Source organism: Coturnix japonica, chromosome 3, assembly GCF_001577835.2.
Source record: "Coturnix japonica isolate 7356 chromosome 3, Coturnix japonica 2.1, whole genome shotgun sequence".
NCBI lineage: Eukaryota > Metazoa > Chordata > Aves > Galliformes > Phasianidae > Coturnix > Coturnix japonica.
Genome location: NC_029518.1, coordinates 66608383 through 66627380, shown reverse-complemented (window position 1 = coordinate 66627380; position 18998 = coordinate 66608383). Strand labels below are relative to the sequence as shown.

At 36.5% G+C, this 18998-nt stretch overlaps 1 protein-coding gene across 1 annotated transcript; it reads left to right on the top strand.

Moving 5' to 3' along the window:
- Positions 1-3309: 3309 nt before the first annotated feature.
- MANEA (mannosidase endo-alpha) lies at positions 3310-18764 on the top strand. Its single transcript, XM_015858851.1, has 5 exons — positions 3310-3433; positions 5830-6427; positions 10778-10887; positions 12673-12749; positions 13433-18764. Exons 2-5 carry the CDS (start codon positions 5878-5880, stop codon positions 14067-14069), a joined length of 1374 nt encoding a protein of 457 aa, XP_015714337.1. The 5' UTR covers positions 3310-3433; positions 5830-5877; the 3' UTR covers positions 14070-18764.
- The last annotated feature ends 234 nt before the right edge of the window (positions 18765-18998 follow it).

Sequence of the window (18998 nt, the reverse complement as noted above, 5' to 3'; positions counted from 1 at the left end):
GAAAAGTTCTTAGAACCTAATGAGGAATGAAAGAAAAAAAAAGAATACATCCAAATACACGCTAATATAACCAACAGGCAACATCCTTTCTGTAGTCTTCGCTCAGTTAATAATCTCCACACAAATCCAATAAATACAACAGCACTGGGTACCAAGCTCAATAGGCATTCTGTATTAGCAAGGCATACAACATTTTGACACTGCAAAATTCTTAGCGACATTAATACTATTTCTCTGTCTGAAAAGGAAATTTCTACTTACAAACATTGCATAGACATAAGAATGTGCATGAAACTGCTGAGGCAAGTACAGTACCTTTACAGTGGCTGTAGATTCTTAGTGGTTTTTTTCCTAGCTTATCCCAGTGGTTATTAATTTTACAACACAAATTAAGAAAAAAATATATATGCATAGTTTTCTAAGGAGAAATATGGAAACTCAAATTACTTTTGAGTTTGACATAATTTCTATATGTAAAGAACAGTTTCAGTTCTGAAAGGCTGGAACAAGACTCTAATAAATAAAACAGTGTGGTAAACCATTCTGTAAATCCCAGGATTAATCTCATGAGAAAGAAAAGCTATGATTTTTAATAGGGCTTGAATATATATCTGCAGCTTAAGGATTTACAGTCATCCATGGTCATTTCAAAATTACCTCTTCAAACTTGTAACAAGCATGAATAAAGCTACCCAAATCCAAAACCTGTCCAGAATATTAGAGCATTTCTGCTGCTGTTGAAAGGTTGATAGAAAAAAAAGGATCCATACTATGCTACCTTTTTGGCATGAAAGCTAGATTGTCTTCAGTTTCTGCTAGAGACTGATGAAACCAAACAAGGAGCTCTGGAGTATGAACAACGACTATGACAATTTTTCTTTGCTGTCTATGTCCCTATGGATCCAGTGTTTTCAGATGCAAAGACCAGCACTAGGAGTGAAGCAGCAGGAACAGAACATTGACTCCACATTTCCAGTAACAAGAAAAAAAGAATGAAAACGAATATGAGGAAGGATGTATATTCCACATGTACAGGTAGTATCTTCTGTACTCCTACACTGTATTCTCCTATGTGGGAATATAACTCAGAATTAAATTTCAGCATTAGATTAGGTTTCACTGGATTTTAGAAATTAAAATCCTCATTTGTACTGTCACTAAATGAACTGTGATGCAACAGTAAGGTTTCCAGTATTGGCTTCTTGCTGATCCCAAGGGTATTTTTTTTATACTTACAGCTGACAATTCAGTGTCTTCTAGGATAAAAGGTGGCTATTCTGAGGGTCTGATGAATACTGAATTGTAAGTGAAAGAGAGTTTCATGATTTTATAACAGATAGAACTATTGAGCATAGATAAAAGGGCTACAAGCACAGGCTATTCCTCCTTTTGTGTTTGCTCCAAAGCCAGAACATGCTATTACAGCATAAAGGATAAGTGAGAAGACAGAGGATATAATGGAGGAAAAAATGTGAAAGCCACCGGAAAGATAAGAACATACACTGTGGGTAGATGAGGGAAAGGTACACCTTGATCTAATACAGGAAAACAAGCAAATAGGAGAAGGAAGAAGACATATAACATTAAAAAATAATCAACAATATTACCACAGGCACATAAATCTCCCTTGTCCCATCTCAGCTAACATGATTACTAAACTTCATTACTATGCAGAAAGGCTTGGTGTAAATTGTATGATACAATGGGTTTGATTTTGTTTTTAAATCTTAGCCAGTAGATTCAGCAAAAATGTTCAGACAGAACAATTACAGAAAGAACACATTTATGATTTTTTCTCTGATGAAAAGAATATATTTAATCCTTATACAGAATAAATGACCAAAATAAGGATTCATATTTACTTCTCAATTCCTAAGCTATTTAATTTTCCAACAAAAATTGTTAGTTCTGTAGTAGTTCTTCCACACTGCAAACTACAGGTGAAAGTTAGTTATGTCCTCTATAAACTATTAATGAATGGTATCCTAACAGTATCTTTTCTTTTGAAGAAGGGAGGTGGGAAGGAAATGGGAAAAAAGAAAAGAGAAGGGAAAAAAAAAAAAAAAAAAAGAAAAAGAAAAAGAAAGAAGCAAGCAAGAAATTTTAGGTAAAAAAATCTGTGAGCCCCTCAGTCAATGATACGGCTATGAAATGTTCAAGTTTCAGTCTCCAGTCTACTGATACATGAACTCATTTATTATTAAAGCACAGCATTCTTGATGTATTAAAATGTATTCCATGCTAACTAAATTCTTCAGACGCATGCAGGAAACAGTACTAGAATACACATTGCTGCAAATGCCTTTCCCATTGGAGCACTCAGCATAAAGAAAATATCATACAACAGTTCTGCCTGCCTGTTTTCTCAGACTGGAAGGTGAGCTGCAAGAGCACTTGAATTTGTTCATCTTGTTTTTGTGTCACAGTGAGATGCTCGTTCCAACTCTTTCCAACCCCATGCAAGGTGAAATCAATGCAGATTCCAATGCAGCCAGAATCCTGGTCACTGTTTCTGTTCCATCTCTCAAAGGGCTTAGAGGGATTATTAAAAATAAAGTCAAACTGCACCATGGGGATCAAACTCATTACAGTCACTTTTTAGGAGGTGAAGAGAATGCTTTTATTCTCTGGGGATACTACACCCTTCATTGAAGGGAAAATGTGTTGAATCAATCTGAGTCCCCTTCATTGAAGGGAAAATGTGTTGAATCAATCTGAGTGCTATCGGCAACAGCTCTCCTTGAGAAGCCTCTAATGCTATGGGGGAGGGGGGGGGGGTGGGAAAGCATCTGTTTTTTCATTGATTTGTTTGCTGATCTCACCATGATGAGAGCTTTGCTGTTTATTTTCACAGATTTACACCCAGGAGGGGAGTAAACTCTTTGAAAGGGCTGACAAATAGCAGGACACGGGGAAATGGTTTTAAGTTAAAAGAGGGAAGATTTAGTTGGATGTTAGGGGGAAGTTCTTCACTAGGAGAGTGGTTAGGCCCTGGAACAGGCTGCCCAGGGAGGTTGTGGATGCCCCGTCCTTGGAGGTGTTTCAAGACCAGGTTGGGCGGGGCCCTGGGCAACCTGATCTAGTAAAGGTGTATGTTTGGTGGCCCTGCCAGGCAGGGGGGTTGGAACTACATGATCCTCGAGGTCCCTTCCAACCCGGGTCATTCTGTGATTCTGTGATCTGGGGGAGGGGTGTGTGTGTGTGTGTAACTAGATGAGCGCTGATGTCCCTCCCAATCACAGCTCCGGTACTGCGGCCGGCCTGCTCCCATCGGTACACATCGGACGGGCCACTGACCAGCCCCCACCTCCGGCCCTCTCCTGCCGCCGCGCATGCGTGCCCGCTCGAGCATGCGTATCCGTGCGGAGAGGCGCGGGCCTGGCTCCCGGCGATGTGAGCGCTCAACGTTAGCGGCCCGTCCTGCGTCGGGCCGGTAAGTAGCGGCCGCTTGCCAGCGGTGCCTGTCCTGGGCTGGGCTGGGCTGGGCTGGGCTGGGCGGGGAGCAGCGCGGCGGGGTCGCTGCCAGCCCCCGGGGCGGGGCAAGGAGACGAGGAGCCGGGCCGGGGCGCTCGCCGGGGCTGGAGGGAACGTGGAGAGGCTGTAGCTGCTGATGGGCGACCTGGCAGTGCTGGGGGCCGGTACATCGTCCCTTTGCTTTGTGTGATGTCGTCTCTTCAGGGCTTGTTTCTTTATTACTATTTTTATTTTCCTTTATTTATTTATTTATTTATTTTGAGAAAACCTGTACTGAAGACTGTAATGCTGATGATTTTTGGTGAAATATCCCTGTATCTCTATTACTAAGGCTGCTAAAAAAAGGCTTCACACCTCACAGGTCAGCTTCTGTTGCTTTTTCTGTTGTGTTCTCCAAACTGGAACATGTTACATAAATAGGAGTTGTGCAGACCTTAGCAGCCCCCAGAGAAGTGTACTGAACCTTACCTGATTAGTCACTTGGCACCTGAAATGATGTTTCCCAGAATCACAGAATGACCCGGGTTGGAAGGGACCTCAAGGATCATGTAGTTCCATCCCCCCTGCCTGGCAGGGCCACCAAACATACACATTTACTAGATCAGGTTGCCCAGGGCCCCATCCAACCTGGCCTTGAACACTTGCAGGGATGGGGCATCCACAACCTCCCTGGGCAGCCTGTTCCAGGCCTAACCACTCTCCTAGTTTCCAGGTGCCTATTTGCATGGTGGTCCCAGAATGCAGCACAGGATCAAGGGTAACCTGTTTGCAAAACACTGAAGTCTTTGAAGGCCTACAGGCTTCAGCTTTGCTTAGGTCTGATCCATTCTTTCAGGCTTTTCAGGTTCTTGCAGCTGGGAAATCATAGCAAAAGTGAAGTTTAGAGACCTTAGCTGAGAAGCTTTGATATTTGTTGATGTTAACTTCTTTGCTGTGGCAATAATGCTGATGAGCATGCTTTGCCTGTCACTGTCTCTAAAGAGTAGGTCTGAACAGGGTTAAATGACATATTGCAAACATTGCAACCTGTAACTCTTTGGTGCAGATGTTAAAGCACAAGTATGTATGCCAGTGCTGAATTATGACACTGCAACTGTGTTGGTATGCAGAACACGATCTGTTAGGTTAAGTATCATGTACACACGTTTTGTAACCTTTGCTCTTTGGTTTTACACCTCTATATCATTATATTAGAGGTTCATAATATACTGTGATAGACCATGGTCTGTCCTGCTGCCAGTCAGATCAGAAGCTTCTGATGGAAGTAAAGTTTGTGTGTATGCTGCTTGCTTCTTAATGTACTTGAATCGTAAATATAGTGAAATCCTGGTACAGTGGGGCAGGACTTTCATAGCTGATATGTCAAGCAAAGAAGGGAAAAGCTGATTTCTTCAGTAAAGGGAAAAGACCTTGGAAACGTTCTGCTTAAAGTCTGTAATCTCTAATGATGTGAAATCTCTTTACTGAGGAAGGGAGATAAAATAATAATTGGGGAAGAAAGTAAATGTGTTTTGTGTCAGTATAATCTGGGTTAAGAAAACTGAAACTCATTAAGACATTCAAGCAGTTAAATGACATTGTTTCTGGTGGGGAAAAAGTAATTAAGAAAAGCAAACACCTGATCCTTTAGAGAACTTAGTTAAATTTCTGAGGCGCGGTGTGGTAAATTAGAAGATAGAAAATGTCTCAAAAACAGCTCAGAAGTAGCGTGCAAGTCTTTCTAAAGTTAATGTATTAGTAGGATAAAATTCCAAATAATTTCTGCTAAAATTTTAAGACCTAGGGGTGGAATGTGTGCTATATAAAAAGATGTTGGTAGTTTGATGTAAAGGGTTGTAAAGACTGCCAAATTAAAAATCTCAAGTGAATTACCATAATCCGTTAAGCAGTTAGTGATAACAAACCTGTATTCTGAACTTAAACTGTACTTCACTCACTATCTCAGTTTGTTTCTTACTCTTATTCTTTTACATTACTCTGTTGTCATGGCTTCTGCTTTTTTCTTATTTTCTTTGCTACTGTGGTCAAAGTTACCAAAATAGAAGACTTCTGAAATAATATAACCAAGATTTGTTGGGATTTAATCAAGTTAGGAAGAGAACAAAGTCCAAAAGTAAGATGCTACATAAAATCTGTGCTTGTTCAGTGGTGAACTTTAGTCTTTCACGTGTGTTCTCAAACACATAAGTGTTTTTGATTGTTCTCCTTTACTTTAATCCTTTAGGGTAAGTTGCAATTAGTGCAGTGTGTGTCATATAATTGATTTGTGGTATTTCTATGATATAGAAACTTAATGAAAAAACTATGCTACTAGACAGTATGAAATCTGACTTCAAAATATTTCTGTTTTATCAGTTGCCGCCAAAATTGGATGGATTTTAGTGGATTCTGAAGTATGACATCATGGCAAGATTTCGCAGAAGAACATGCATCATTTTGTTGCTTTTTATTTTATTTATTTGCTCCATAATGATGGCTTTGAAGACTCTGAGACCTGACAGAGCTGGCTTTGGGGACCCATTTGGACTTGGTTTATTACCTGAGCTTCAACAACGGACAGAGCTCTTAGAGAGTAAACGAAGTTCCCTGAATAAGGTTCAAGGGGATACTGTAACACAGACCAGTAACATGCATGCTGCCGTGGTCAATACTATGAAAGCATCCATTCCTTCTGCGAACAAATTGGAAGGAGAGCTGTCTTCTCCTAATTATAACTTTCACGTGTTCTATTATAGTTGGTTTGGGAATCCACAGTTTGATGGTAAATACATTCATTGGAACCATCCGTTGTTGCCACATTGGGATCCCAAAATTGCAAACAATTATCCAAAGGGAAGACATAATCCTCCTGAGGACATTGCAGCCAATTTTTATCCTGAACTTGGATCTTACAGTTCCAAAGATACTTCTGTCATAGAAGCTCACATGAAACAAATGCTTTCAGCTTCAATTGGTAAATGAATGCTAATGTTTCAGCATGTTTTTCATTTATCCAGCCTTAAATATTTGAATGAACACAGCTGACCAGTTTCTCTTTCTTATAATTCTGGAAATGGGTAAAGTTGATGTATGTCTCTGTTTCTAAGTTTTAATACCTAACTCAAAACCTTGAATATCAGAGCCATAAAAGCTAAGAACTCTATTTGTAATCTTTTAGGTGCATATGTTTCATGACTTAAACCATTAAGCACTGTTAACGTGTGTAGACAATACAGAAACTGTTGTTACAATATGTTGTCTGTCTGCATATTTTATTTTTGGAGGTGAATTCTTAGGTTTTAATAACATTTCAGTAAGTCATGCTGACAAGGTAATAGAGCAGTCTGTTCAAATAGGGGAATTGCTTCCGAATACTTGTGTTACAACAATGGTGTGTTAACTGTGTCAAAAAGATGTAGGATGTAGCTTTTATTGAATCTTTAATTCATGCAATATGGTCTCATTAGCTATAGAAGTGTCTAATCCTAAATTTTTTACCTTCAAGTAGGATCGTTTTAGTGTAGCTAATAATGGTTTATTTCCTTGTCCAAAAATACTTCTTTTTTTTTTCCCTGCCATGATGAGTTGATGATCCCTTTCTTAAAGGGATATATAAAAAATAATATTTATTGCATTTTTGTTCTCATTCTTTATTGTTGTTTTATGCCTGTACTACGTTTATCATCTTTAAAATAAGGTGTTACGTATTCGAATACTAAGCTCTAAAAAGCATCTATGAATGTATTGAGGCAGTATGACCAGAGCTTATAGAATCATTCACGGTGCTAAATCATGTCTAACAGGATTTAACTACATTTGAAATCAGTGGTTTTTTTCAGTCTAGCTTTGATCACTGTAATTTACTTTTTTCCTCAGGTTCATGCAAGTATTGCATTTTTTTAATATTAATATTGTTTTCATTTTTTTGTGTACTCAAGTTACTGCTTATAGTTTCTTCTGCAATTTTAGCCAATTCCTATTCCTAGCCTTACTGTGTTTTATGTTTATCAAATAATAAATTTTCCTTTTTAGAGAGTCTTTGTCAGGAATCTTATGAGAGGGGAAAAAGGAAAAAAAGTAAATGATTCTTTCAGCCAATATTGTGTGATTCACAGAGGCCGTATAAGAGACTGAAGCTGAAGGAGTCTCATTCAGTGTTTTTCATGTGTTGTTCTTAGCTTCAGGATGTGTTGTGTTCATCTTTTATTCTTCAGGTTACTTGGCGAAACTTCTTATTTTGCACTGCTGTGTTTTTATTGCAGTATGATTTGAAGGCCTTCATTTACCTTGAGTGACTGTACTATGGTTTTATAATGTTGCGATGATCTTTGTTTGATCAGATCAGTCCATTCTTAATCTCCTGAAGTGATTCTTTCCTCTTACAATATGTAACAAAATATGGGGGCTACTCTGAAAGCGATGCCTTCTGTTTTATTCCACTGGCCCACAACTTAGAGGCAGATGAGTCATGTTTCCGGAGCAGACAGGCAAAAAGGGAGTTGAATTTTGGTCTGCTTTTAATAGGGTATCCGATAACAGACTTCAGTAATTCATAGAATTGAAATGTCATTTCTCCTTTGAATAGTACTGGGAGGAAAATGTCATAAATTAGATAGAATTAATGCTCATATTTTTCATGATGAAAATCTCATTCTGTTATATAAAGATTTAATGTAAATTATATCCATAGCTATTATAGAGTGATTACTATGGTTTTTTTCCTCTAACTGGCCTCAGATTTAATATGCTATGGTGACATTTTTTTGACCTGTGTTACTCATCATATTACATACTCACCTTAGCTACATAATCTAGGTAAACTTTCCCAGATTCTTGGATAGTCAAGTAGACAAAGAGAGAGGTAGTGTCAAAATCAGATTTGTGTTGTGTATTTTAAACCAAGTTGAACTGCACTAGGAATAAAGGACCTTTCTTTCTTTTATGCCTTCATTAATGGAGACCTTAATTGTGTTGGAAAAGCCTGAAGTAGAAACAGAGATCTGAACTATATTTGTTGATGGCCAAAGTCACATGTAGTTCCATTTTTGTCTTCACACAAGTGATGATTTGATTGGTAAGAAGAAAAAAAGGCTTTTAGTTTCTGTGACTTTCCTGATGCTCTTGGTTACGCTGAGGCAAGTTTATGGGCCTTCCATACTGTTTTAATTTTTGAAGAGGAGCTTGATTCCACGTGCTGTTCTAAGGATGCATGAGGGTGTTGTTATCACAGGGATGTGTTTAACACTTTGTCTGTCTGTTGGAGCTATGATGGTGGATTAATTTACAAGAACAATTGCTGTGTATGTTCAAAGGATGAAAAATGTACTTCTGGTGTAGTACATATACTAACTACCTTTAGACAAAGGCACCCTAAAAGTTATGCTGTTGATTTTTATTCTGTTGACCCATGACATCAGAGGTTAATGTTGATGGTATGGAAGTAAAGGTTGAACTTACCCACCAATATTGTTATTTTCTTACGATGTGACAGATGGCAGCAGAGAAACAGACTTCTCAGTCCTGGTGTCAGGCATGGAGGAGCCTATGGAGCAGTGGTGTGCCATTGACTTCTTCCCTACTTAAAAAATCACACCCATTCACATTCATTGGTGTTTAATGAACAGTTATGGAGACTAAACAGTGGATGTGAGCACAGTGAGGTGGTGGGTGATGTGTTTTAGTAGTGGCAATAGCAACAGTGGGTCATCTCCATTTATGCCAATGTTTACAAATTTCACCATTGCTAATCGTGGTGACTGTGTCCAAAAAGAGTGATTTGTAGCTGAGAGTTTGTTCTGTCAAATAGAGCTGTTTTACTCTTTGTATCTGTTTTAGTTTCCATGGAAATAAATCGGAAACGTTATTTTCAGAGTAACCTACATCTATTTAAAAAAAAAGGGGGGGAAACAACAACAACAAAAAAAAAACAATTTCACAGACAAAATGTGCATTAGGTTCCTTGAAAAATTCTGTCTCCTGAACTCCTCCTTGTTTCTTAACATGATAGAAGAGGCTCTTGACAGATGTTGTATGAAAGATACCTTGGAAAAATATACCATGATTGCATTGTTTTTCTGCTTTTTGTTCTTAATGTCTTGAATTTCGTCCTTTCCTCTTGTGTTAAATAAAAGATAGGGTGATAAAATGCAGTAAACTATTGCATTTTTCTTGTCTTTGAACTGTCTGTTGCTCATGATAGTGCATTGTTTGATTTTTATTTTATTTATTTATTTTATTTTTTTTTATAAAATTTTGAGGGAATATGCTGTGAGTAGTTGAATTAACCTCTCCTTTCTATACTGAGGTGAAATTTCTGTCTCTGACATTAGAAGCTGGTTGCATGTTCATTCAAGTGATGGTTTCTTTTGAATGATTTTGGACTTCATTTTGAAGTTGTTTGTCAGGAAAGTTACAATATTAGTTAAGTCAAAGGGAACTATATGCTCTAAATGTTTGTCTGTGACCTGACTTACATACTTCAATCTTTAGATAGTTAAGAAGAACCCAATTGACTTACTGTTCCACGTTTAATTTGATATTGTTAGGAAAATGTTCTTAAATCAGTATCATATACATTTGTCTTATTGACATATTACATTATTTCCAGCTGTATACCTAAGCAGTCTTGCTTTTTTTTAATCTGACAGCATTTCATTTTCAAGGGAAAGGTTTTAGCCTTTCTGATGAGGTATGACACCTTTTGCTTTAAAGGAAAACATTAAGAAAAATTGAAAAGTAGGAGCATTGCATTTTTGTTGTCGGTGAATTACAGCACAGGGACTGCTTGTGTCTAGAAGGAGGAGCGCAGAATTATGATCACTGTTTCCAGTATGAAATGATTATTTTGTAGTAGGGCCTGAGGTATAATGCAGAAGTGTTGTAGGGGATAAATCTTCACAAGAATCGCTTTGATGACTGCTTAGCCCTCATGTGTGGAGTGTTCTCTAGCTCTGTGTGTCTTGGTGTTCTCTAATGTACCGTGGCACAGCTATAATACCACATGAGCCTTCTCCAACACCTGTTAATAAAACTTGGGCATTATGATGCCGTGCTAGAGTGTGGAAGGCAATGTCTATAAATGTTACGCTTGGGGCATTGGATACAAATGTGTTCCCCTGTTCTCCTGACAGATGTTTTTACTGTTGATTTCCTTCAGCAATAAAGAAAGAGAATGCTGAGATTTCACAATTGATTAAAAAGTAATTTTAAATTCTCATTTACATTATATAGATTTTACATCAAATAATAATTACAACTCATGACAAACTGATTGCATGTTACACTTTAAATATACAATTTGAAAGCTGTGCTTTGTATTTTTCAGGTGTAATAGCACTTTCATGGTACCCACCGGGTATGGCTGATGAAAATGGAGAACCAACTGATGATTTGGTGCCTATTATTTTGGATTATGCAAGCAAATACAATCTAAAGGTAAAGTATTTATAAGACTGATAAAATAGGACTGCATTGGAATGTAAAACGTGGTGAAAGTTTCTTCCATTTGACCCATGATGCTGAGCAAGGAAGGTTTGTGAGATAATTGTGGCTTCTGTCTGTCTGCTATTATGCTGCAATGTTGAGAGTTCCAAAAGTAGGTATATTCACTCTTGCACTGTACTATATTTATATGTAAATAAGTAAAACTTGTATTTTTACCTTGCGTAGGCAGAAAGGGGAGAGGTTTGGGGGAATGTAGAAAACATGCACTGCCATTTTTCTTTCCAGATAATAAAGTTTACTTTTTCATGTTCTAAGCAGCTGTATGCATTTCATCTTGGAAGGGTACTGGCTGTTTTGGGAACTGAAATACCCTGTTCATCTGCTCTCGCTTCAGTTGTCAAATTTACAGTGAAATTTCCTGTTATTAGAAGCAGCTTTAGATTCCTTGTCAGACAAGAGGAAAGTGGGGAGATTAAATGAGATACATAAGTAATTTTCAAACTTGCAATGAGAATTGCACTGCAACACGTTACAGTTTTTTTTAATTTCCCTTTTCTTTCTTTTTAATAATTTACTATTTTAAAACTATCTTTCCCTGGAAATTTTCAGATCACTTTATGAAGCTTGGTTTTCCCTAAGAGAACGCATTAGCACTCAAGTGCCAAGAGCCAAGGCAACTCAAAGAGCCAAGGCAAAATTCAAATAGGCTACCAAGGAAAATGCTTAAACATTATGGTAATAATAACAACATGGATGGAGCTGCTGTTACTGCATGGATTAATTACTGGAATACAGATACTAAGTAAAGATTCAGTCACTAAATTCTACTTTCAGTATTTTTTTTTTTTAATATTCTTGCACAAGTAAATGATTATTTAGTTAAATAACATCTGTAGACCAAAAACACCAAAGAAATAAGTTGATGTTTTCATTAAAAAAAAAACCAAAAAAACATATCCACTAAAAAATAAAACTGCTAAAATTTGTCCCTTTGATTTGCTTATTTTTGATAGATAATATATATTAAAGCACTTTTCAACCTGTCTTGTTAGTTCTTGTAGTTTAGTGTAATGGTGTGTTTCTATAGTCTGGCACTGTAATTAAATTTGCTACTGTTGCAGAGTAGTTGAATGCTTCATTAAGTGCATTGTACTCCAGTGTTGCTTCTTGAAAGGCTGGTCGCTTTGATTAATGTAATGTACTCCTCCCTTCAATTGTATAGTTAAAAACAACAAGATTTTTACATTGATGTGTCTTCACAAATGTAGGATAAATAATTCCATAAGCCCCAAGCTTGAATTTAGAGCAGCAGGGATTCAGCAGATTAGATTTAGTTACAAGGCTAATGTCATTTAAATTTTCACATACTCTGTCTTAAAATTTAGTTTGACAGTGGCAACTCTTATTATCAATAGCAGTTTGAACTTGTCAAGTGGAAATTCGCTGCTTAACCAATTACTCGACATTCAAATAGATAATATTTTGTTTCAATTGTTACTTTCTGCTGTAGGTGTGAAGTTCTGAGAAGCATGGTTACTATGCCCTACTGCTGAGGGAAAACAAAAGCAATGTTTAGTACTAATGAAAAAATAATAATGAAATATTTACTCTTACTACTAGACTTTCCTGAATCTGAAGCTACTAATCTTAAAATTTATTTACATTAGAATGAACAGAAAAAAATTAATATGACTAGTACTTGCTTCATATAATACACAGTGCCCAAATATTCAATAATGTATTGTTTGTGCTGCTTTACTATCTTTCATTTTTCAGGTCACTTTTCATATTGAGCCCTACAAAGATAGAGATGATCGCAGTATGTACCACAATGTCAAATACATCATTGACAAGTGAGTGTTTTCAAAATGTTTCCTTTGTGTATTCTTAATATTTGTTCAGGAAAGGTCTGTATGTTATCTTGAGCCTGGAAGAGTCTATTCAAAGTGTGTACTGAGACTTAAGAAAGCTTCAAGAAATGTGGTTCACATTTCAGTGGCACTAAAGCTCAGGAAGCTGTTTTAAATATTGAAGCATGAACTGTGTGTAGACATTCAAATGTACATTGCTTGCAGTATTCATTTGTAGCATGAGACATGATGCTTCAGATGAAAGCAGTTTAAGTTCACAACCATATGAATTAGACATGCATTTTTGTAGTGACAAATAATCAGTGAGTCATAACATGTTGACTTCTAATGATTTTAATTCAGCTTGACAAATTTTGTACAGCTATTAATTGTTTTGTTCATCAGTGCTACTTACAGTCTTGCCTTTCAGAAGAAACTAATGCCTATATCACAGTTTAACACCAATACTGATTACTAGAAATAGTGATCTTTGCAGATTCATTATTCAATCCTGTAACAGATACTGGATTGAAAATGGATATGTATTTCTGTGTTTTGAAGCACATGCACTGTCTTTTTAAATTATTATTATTATTATTAGAAAAAAAGAGATCTTCAATTCAGTTTGTAAGTCTGTGTTTTCGAAATGGCAAATTTTGTTTTAATGATACTTGTTTGCTTTGTAGATATGGAGCCCATCCAGCCTTTTACAGGCATAAGACCAGCACAGGCCGATCTCTTCCCATGTTTTATGTTTATGATTCTTACGTAACAATTCCTGAAATATGGGCAAATCTGTTAACTGTATCTGGATCCCAGACTATTCGAAATACTCCATATGATGCGTTATTCATTGCTCTTCTTGTAGAAGAAAAACACAAACATGATATTCACAGAAGTGGCTTTGATGGAATGTACACGTACTTTGCCACAAATGGGTTCTCTTATGGCTCATCTCATCATAATTGGGCAAGTTTAAAAGCCTTTTGTGACAGCAACAACTTAATGTTTATTCCAAGTGTGGGACCAGGATATATCGACACCAGTATCCGACCGTGGAACAACCACAACACCCGTAATCGTGTCAATGGAAAATATTATGAGACTGCCTTTAATGCAGCCCTTTTGGTGAGACCAGAAATTATTTCCATTACATCTTTCAATGAATGGCACGAGGGTACGCAGATTGAAAAAGCTGTCCCCAAAAAGACTGGACAAATAGTTTACCTTGATTATAAGCCCCATAAACCAAATGTTTACCTAGAGCTCACTCAGAAGTGGTCTGAGAAGTACAGAAAAGAAAAAGAGCAGTGGCTTATGTGAGCTATTTCTACTGCAGTTGTTTCTTAGCATATTGAATACAGTGAGAAAGAAATCGAGAGCTGAAGAATCTGTTATGAAATGCCTTTATTGTGGGTATGTTTAAATCACTACATCGCATTAATTTAAATGCACTACTACTGAATTGTGAAGAGCAAAAAAAGTGTGAGAATATTGGCATCTCTCTCATTGGTTACTGTAGTTCAAGAATGCTTTATTTTAATTAATAATTTGCATGCTGAGCTTCAAGAACATCTGCATGGGATAACTACATGACTGAAGTAGTACTAAAATTTGACAGAAACTTGGATACTTTATTCGTGTTCTTCTGTTTCTAATCTAAGTGATCCTTTAAGCTAAATTTAATCTCAATAGCTTGCTTTTTGCAGGATGCATGTCAGTAGCGTGTGGACTAATCTACAGCTACTGTTTTTATGCTTTGCACATTGGGAGCTCTTGATTATATGGTTATTTTGTGGTAAAAAAAACACTGTATGTATGTCTGATGCAACATTGGTGAGTTTTCATTCTTAAATATATTTGAATGTTTGAGTACTACTGAAATATTTCTAGTTTACTTGTATTTGTTCTGTTCAGTACATGCTGCATACTTTTGCACGTTACTGGAATGCTGACCAGTTTGCATAGGTTTTTCTATGTCTGAACATTATAAAAAAAAACAAAGAAATCTCAACAACCAACCAAACAAAACCACAACAAAAATTGAGAGTGGGAAAAAAATATATATAAAAATAAAGGAATAAAGTAACTATAGTTATGTTATCTGTTGACTACAGAAACAGATTTAGTTTGCTTTTAAAAACATCAAAAATTCTAATGCTAATTAGACTTTGCCAGTCATACAATAAATGTAATTTTACGCTTTTTCATTTATAATTTTGGGGGCAGTGTAGATAGATAGCAGTGACATCAACTACGCATCACTTCAGTTTGAAGTCAGATTTCTATTTTCATGTGTTTCCAAAATCCCGAAGAGTAGATAGTAAAGTCATGTTAGTGATCGAGTAAGCTGCTTAATACTATTTCGAACAATGTGGTGTGCCTGGAAATTAGTTCTTTTTAGACCTGAGAGTCTCACCTTTTGATTGTAGTTACTACTATTATTTGTTTTTCTTACTGCAGCTTGAAAATATCAAATTGCATAGATGTGAATCTGTTTCAAGAATCTGTTTCTGGAAGGGGAGTTTGCTGGGGGAAGGGAACATGGACTTCTAAATGTGACTTTACAGGAGAACAGTAGACATTAAATTATTACAGTATACATTTATTTGCAGCGAGTGTGTAATCTGTAACAAAGTGGCTTTATAAAAAAAAAAAAAAGCTTATCTTGCTCTGTAGTTAATATACGGTAACTGTTGTAACCACTAGAATCCTCTCAATTTCAGCAGGATCTTCTTGGTTCTTCTTCCTTGGTTAATTGTACTGCTCTGTCCCTGAAGTTGTAAGGCAGATGTGAGAATTTGTGGTTAAAAAAGAAGATGACAAACGAAAGAAAAATATACTTTTTTTATTCCAAACACTTGTGTCATTCCAAATAAACATAAATAAGTTATTACATGGGTTGTTCCGAGACTAATGTCTCCTGTTTGTTTCCATGGAAACTACAACAGATACAAAGAGCACAGTATAACGCTATTTGACAGAGTAAATTCTCAGCTAAAAACACCGCTTTTCAACGGTGTCACCACTATCAGCTATGTATTTTGGCCCATGATGAACAGGATCCTGCGTGTCACATCATAAAAGTCTGCAGCAGTAGAGGTGACCTGCTGCTGCTGAAATGCCTCGCTCTGCTCACATCCACTGTTAGGTCTGCACGGGTGTTCAGCAAGCATTGATGCTTGTCAGTGGTTGCCATTTTTCTGCACAGGGGAACTCAATGACAGACCTTTGTTTCATGCACATTTCCATATTGGATGCCATTCTGTCAGACTATCCCTCTGCTGCCATCTGTCATATGGTAACAGAATATTATGAGATGTTGACAGGAAGGATCAACCTCTGTTGCCATAACAGTGACATCTGTCTCTGACATTGATGGCCAATGTGTAATAGGAGACATTACTTTTGGAGCAGCCCTTGTACAGTATTTTTGAGTCCTTCTGTTATAAAAAAAAATGTTTGTGTATGTACACTTACTTGCAAATTAATTCTCATCACTTGTCTGCAATTATTTAAAGGTTGAGGTATCTCACACCTATCTCAGCTCAGCTTTTTTTTCAAGAAAAATAATGTGGAAATTGGGTTACAGATGTGTAACTTGGCGTTTTAAAGTGTCCTTCTGGAGTTACTACATTCTTAGTAGTATTAATTCTTTGCATTTTCCTGCTGCATCTCTGCAAACTTAAGGGTGTTTCTAACAGAAATATTTGCTAAAGCTTATTTTGCTTCAGTTGCACTCAGGTGGACAAGCTAAAGAAGATACGGCAATGACCACTTCTATAAAATAGAGTCTGAAACATTTAAAGCACTTGTTAATAGTTTACCACTTTCATGTGAACTCCTCTCTGTTTATTAAGGAAAATTGTGGATACATCTTTACTGTAACTCCCTGGTATAGCTATACACAATTTGTTTTTATAATTTTGATACCTTTAAGCTTTGCAGTCCAGAGAGCCCATGTATTTGGTGGAGTGACTAACTGCGTGGCATATCTATATTGAACATATTATTTAAAAATTGTTCTGAATTCTGACCTTTTTCAAGATCAAATCTTTTTCGCTTCTTAAACTTTGCTATCCATTCTTTTGTCACTGTAGTTGTTTGCACTGTTTACTAGTCAAAAGACTGTTTACTAGTCACTCAGCTTCAAGCTCCTCACTTTTTTGCCAGTGACGGCTTTTATCCATGTCTGTAAAAGCTGCTTCTTTTGTTGCAGTTTATGGAAGCATTTGAAATTTTTGTGCAGTGTTTTACAGCTGCGATAATCTGTCTTTGTTTAAAATATAAGTTATGGTAACAGCGTAGAGTATCTTCCTTAGAAAAACTTGTGTGGTGGCTGCAAAGATAGCATTTAGCTCTTGATACGAAGTGATATAAGCTGTGATGCACAGGTGTCTAATGTGATCTTTAGAAGAATGTAAGAATTTCTCAAAATATGAAATAAAGGAGTACTTAGAAACTTCTCACTACTGAGTAGTTACTGTATTTTTATGTGCTTAATATGCTTTTAAGTCCAAATATGCCACATGGAAAAAACATACTGCTGAGAGCAGAAATGAATTTGAAGAGATCTCTTGGAATAGCAGCTACTAGAACTACCCTACCTGCCTACCCAATATTTTTTCTATGCTTGGAGCAAAAATCACTGCAAGTACTGGAATAAGAATTAGGTTTCTGCTGATAGATTACTACTGCAATCATAATCAGACTTTGACATTCTTCTGCACGTTTAGAGATACCTAAAGTTACTCTGTCCCTAGAAGGAAAACATGTATGGTCTCTGAGGCAGCAAGCCTTAGTGGTAAGAGGGTACTTAATTTCAAAGGAAACTCTGGGTTCATTTCTGCTTCTGTCAGTTGTGGTCAAGTAAATTGTTTCAGTTCTGCAAGCTGTCTGAGAAGTGAAGCTCAATACATCTCTGAAAGCAGGCTTTGTATTATCTTGCATGGATCTATAAACTAGTACTGAGTATTAAGGGAAACAGTATGTGCATATGTTGTTACTATTTCAGTGCAACGCATAAATTACGGTGAATACAGATTCTGTACCAGGGTATATCGTGTTTGCCTAGTGCCTTTCTTTTCACAGTGATTTGTCTCTTAACAGGTTCTGGAAACAGAAGGATGTTTATTTTTATTATGAAACTTTATATATACACTGTACATAATTTGAATTTTATTTTACACGTGGCTCTTGGAAAAGGTTTTACAGGAGTATGTGTTTTTAGCACTGTGGTGATAGCAGAATGTATCTCTGTGCACATGGGCAGGGCTGCTGTTGTTGTATTTTTATTTTGTGGTGGTGGTTGCTTTTTATTTTAATTATCATTATTTTTAATTGAATCTAGTGTACCCAGATCCTAAAGAGGAAGTAAACTATTTGCAACCTAATAGCCATTTTAAGATCACTTGAAAGTGTCACTGCCAGCCTTAAGGGAGTTTTTAAGTATTGATCCTCAGCCTTCTACTTGCTTACATTAGTGTCTGTATTTCACCTTTTTTTTCTATTACTTCTGACCACTACGTTAAATGCTGTGTAAACTTCTGAAATGTTTTTATTTCTCAATTTCCTTAAGAAAATCTAGAACAAAATTAGCAGTGCAAAAGAACCTCCTACAAGTTTTGTGCTGTACAGATATGATTTTGTTGTGAATGAATAGAGTATCTTGGTTGTATATTAAACATGGATTAAATAAAATAACTTGTTTCTTCTAATACCCTACCTGACTGTTGCAGGGATGCATTTGCTTACGTGCATATGTAAAACATGTGTTTCTCTGTGTATATTATATAAACATACATATGTATCTGTATGTGTGCATATAGCTAAAGTAATTATTTTTTTAAGTACTATGTCATTGATTTAAAATTGTAAGTTAGGTTTGGCTACATTTTACTCAAGAAATGTTTTTAATTCCCTGTGGAGTTTACAAAAAAAAAAAAAAAAGTTGGTTCTGTATGAATATGATAATGAAAAATAAACACGTGCCCAAAAAGTGTGGCTTAAATAGTTTGATATTTAGTGTTTGATAGTATTTTTTTTAATAGTCCAAGTTTGGAAAATAATTGTTTTACTTTTCAGTCACATTATGGGTGTACAATTATATTAGACTGAAGCAGCAGGCTTATCAGTTCTTTTAAGCAGACAACGTTCCTGAAGATTTTAGGCCAATTTGTATTACATCTCCTGAGGCTGAGTTAAATGACTTGGAAGTGTGTAAGATGCAGTATCTTTGAGTCCTGAGGTACT

What these genes read in the sequence shown, in the direction of transcription:
- MANEA (XM_015858851.1), top strand. Translation starts at nt 5,878, where the DNA reads ATGGCAAGATTTCGCAGAAGAACATGCATCATTTTGTTGCTTTTTATT. An exon ending in CAAGCAAATACAATCTAAAG is followed by an intron (nt 10,888 to 12,672) that starts GTAAAGTATTTA and finishes TTCATTTTTCAG; the next exon opens with GTCACTTTTCATATTGAGCC. An exon ending in GTCAAATACATCATTGACAA is followed by an intron (nt 12,750 to 13,432) that starts GTGAGTGTTTTC and finishes TTTGCTTTGTAG; the next exon opens with ATATGGAGCCCATCCAGCCT.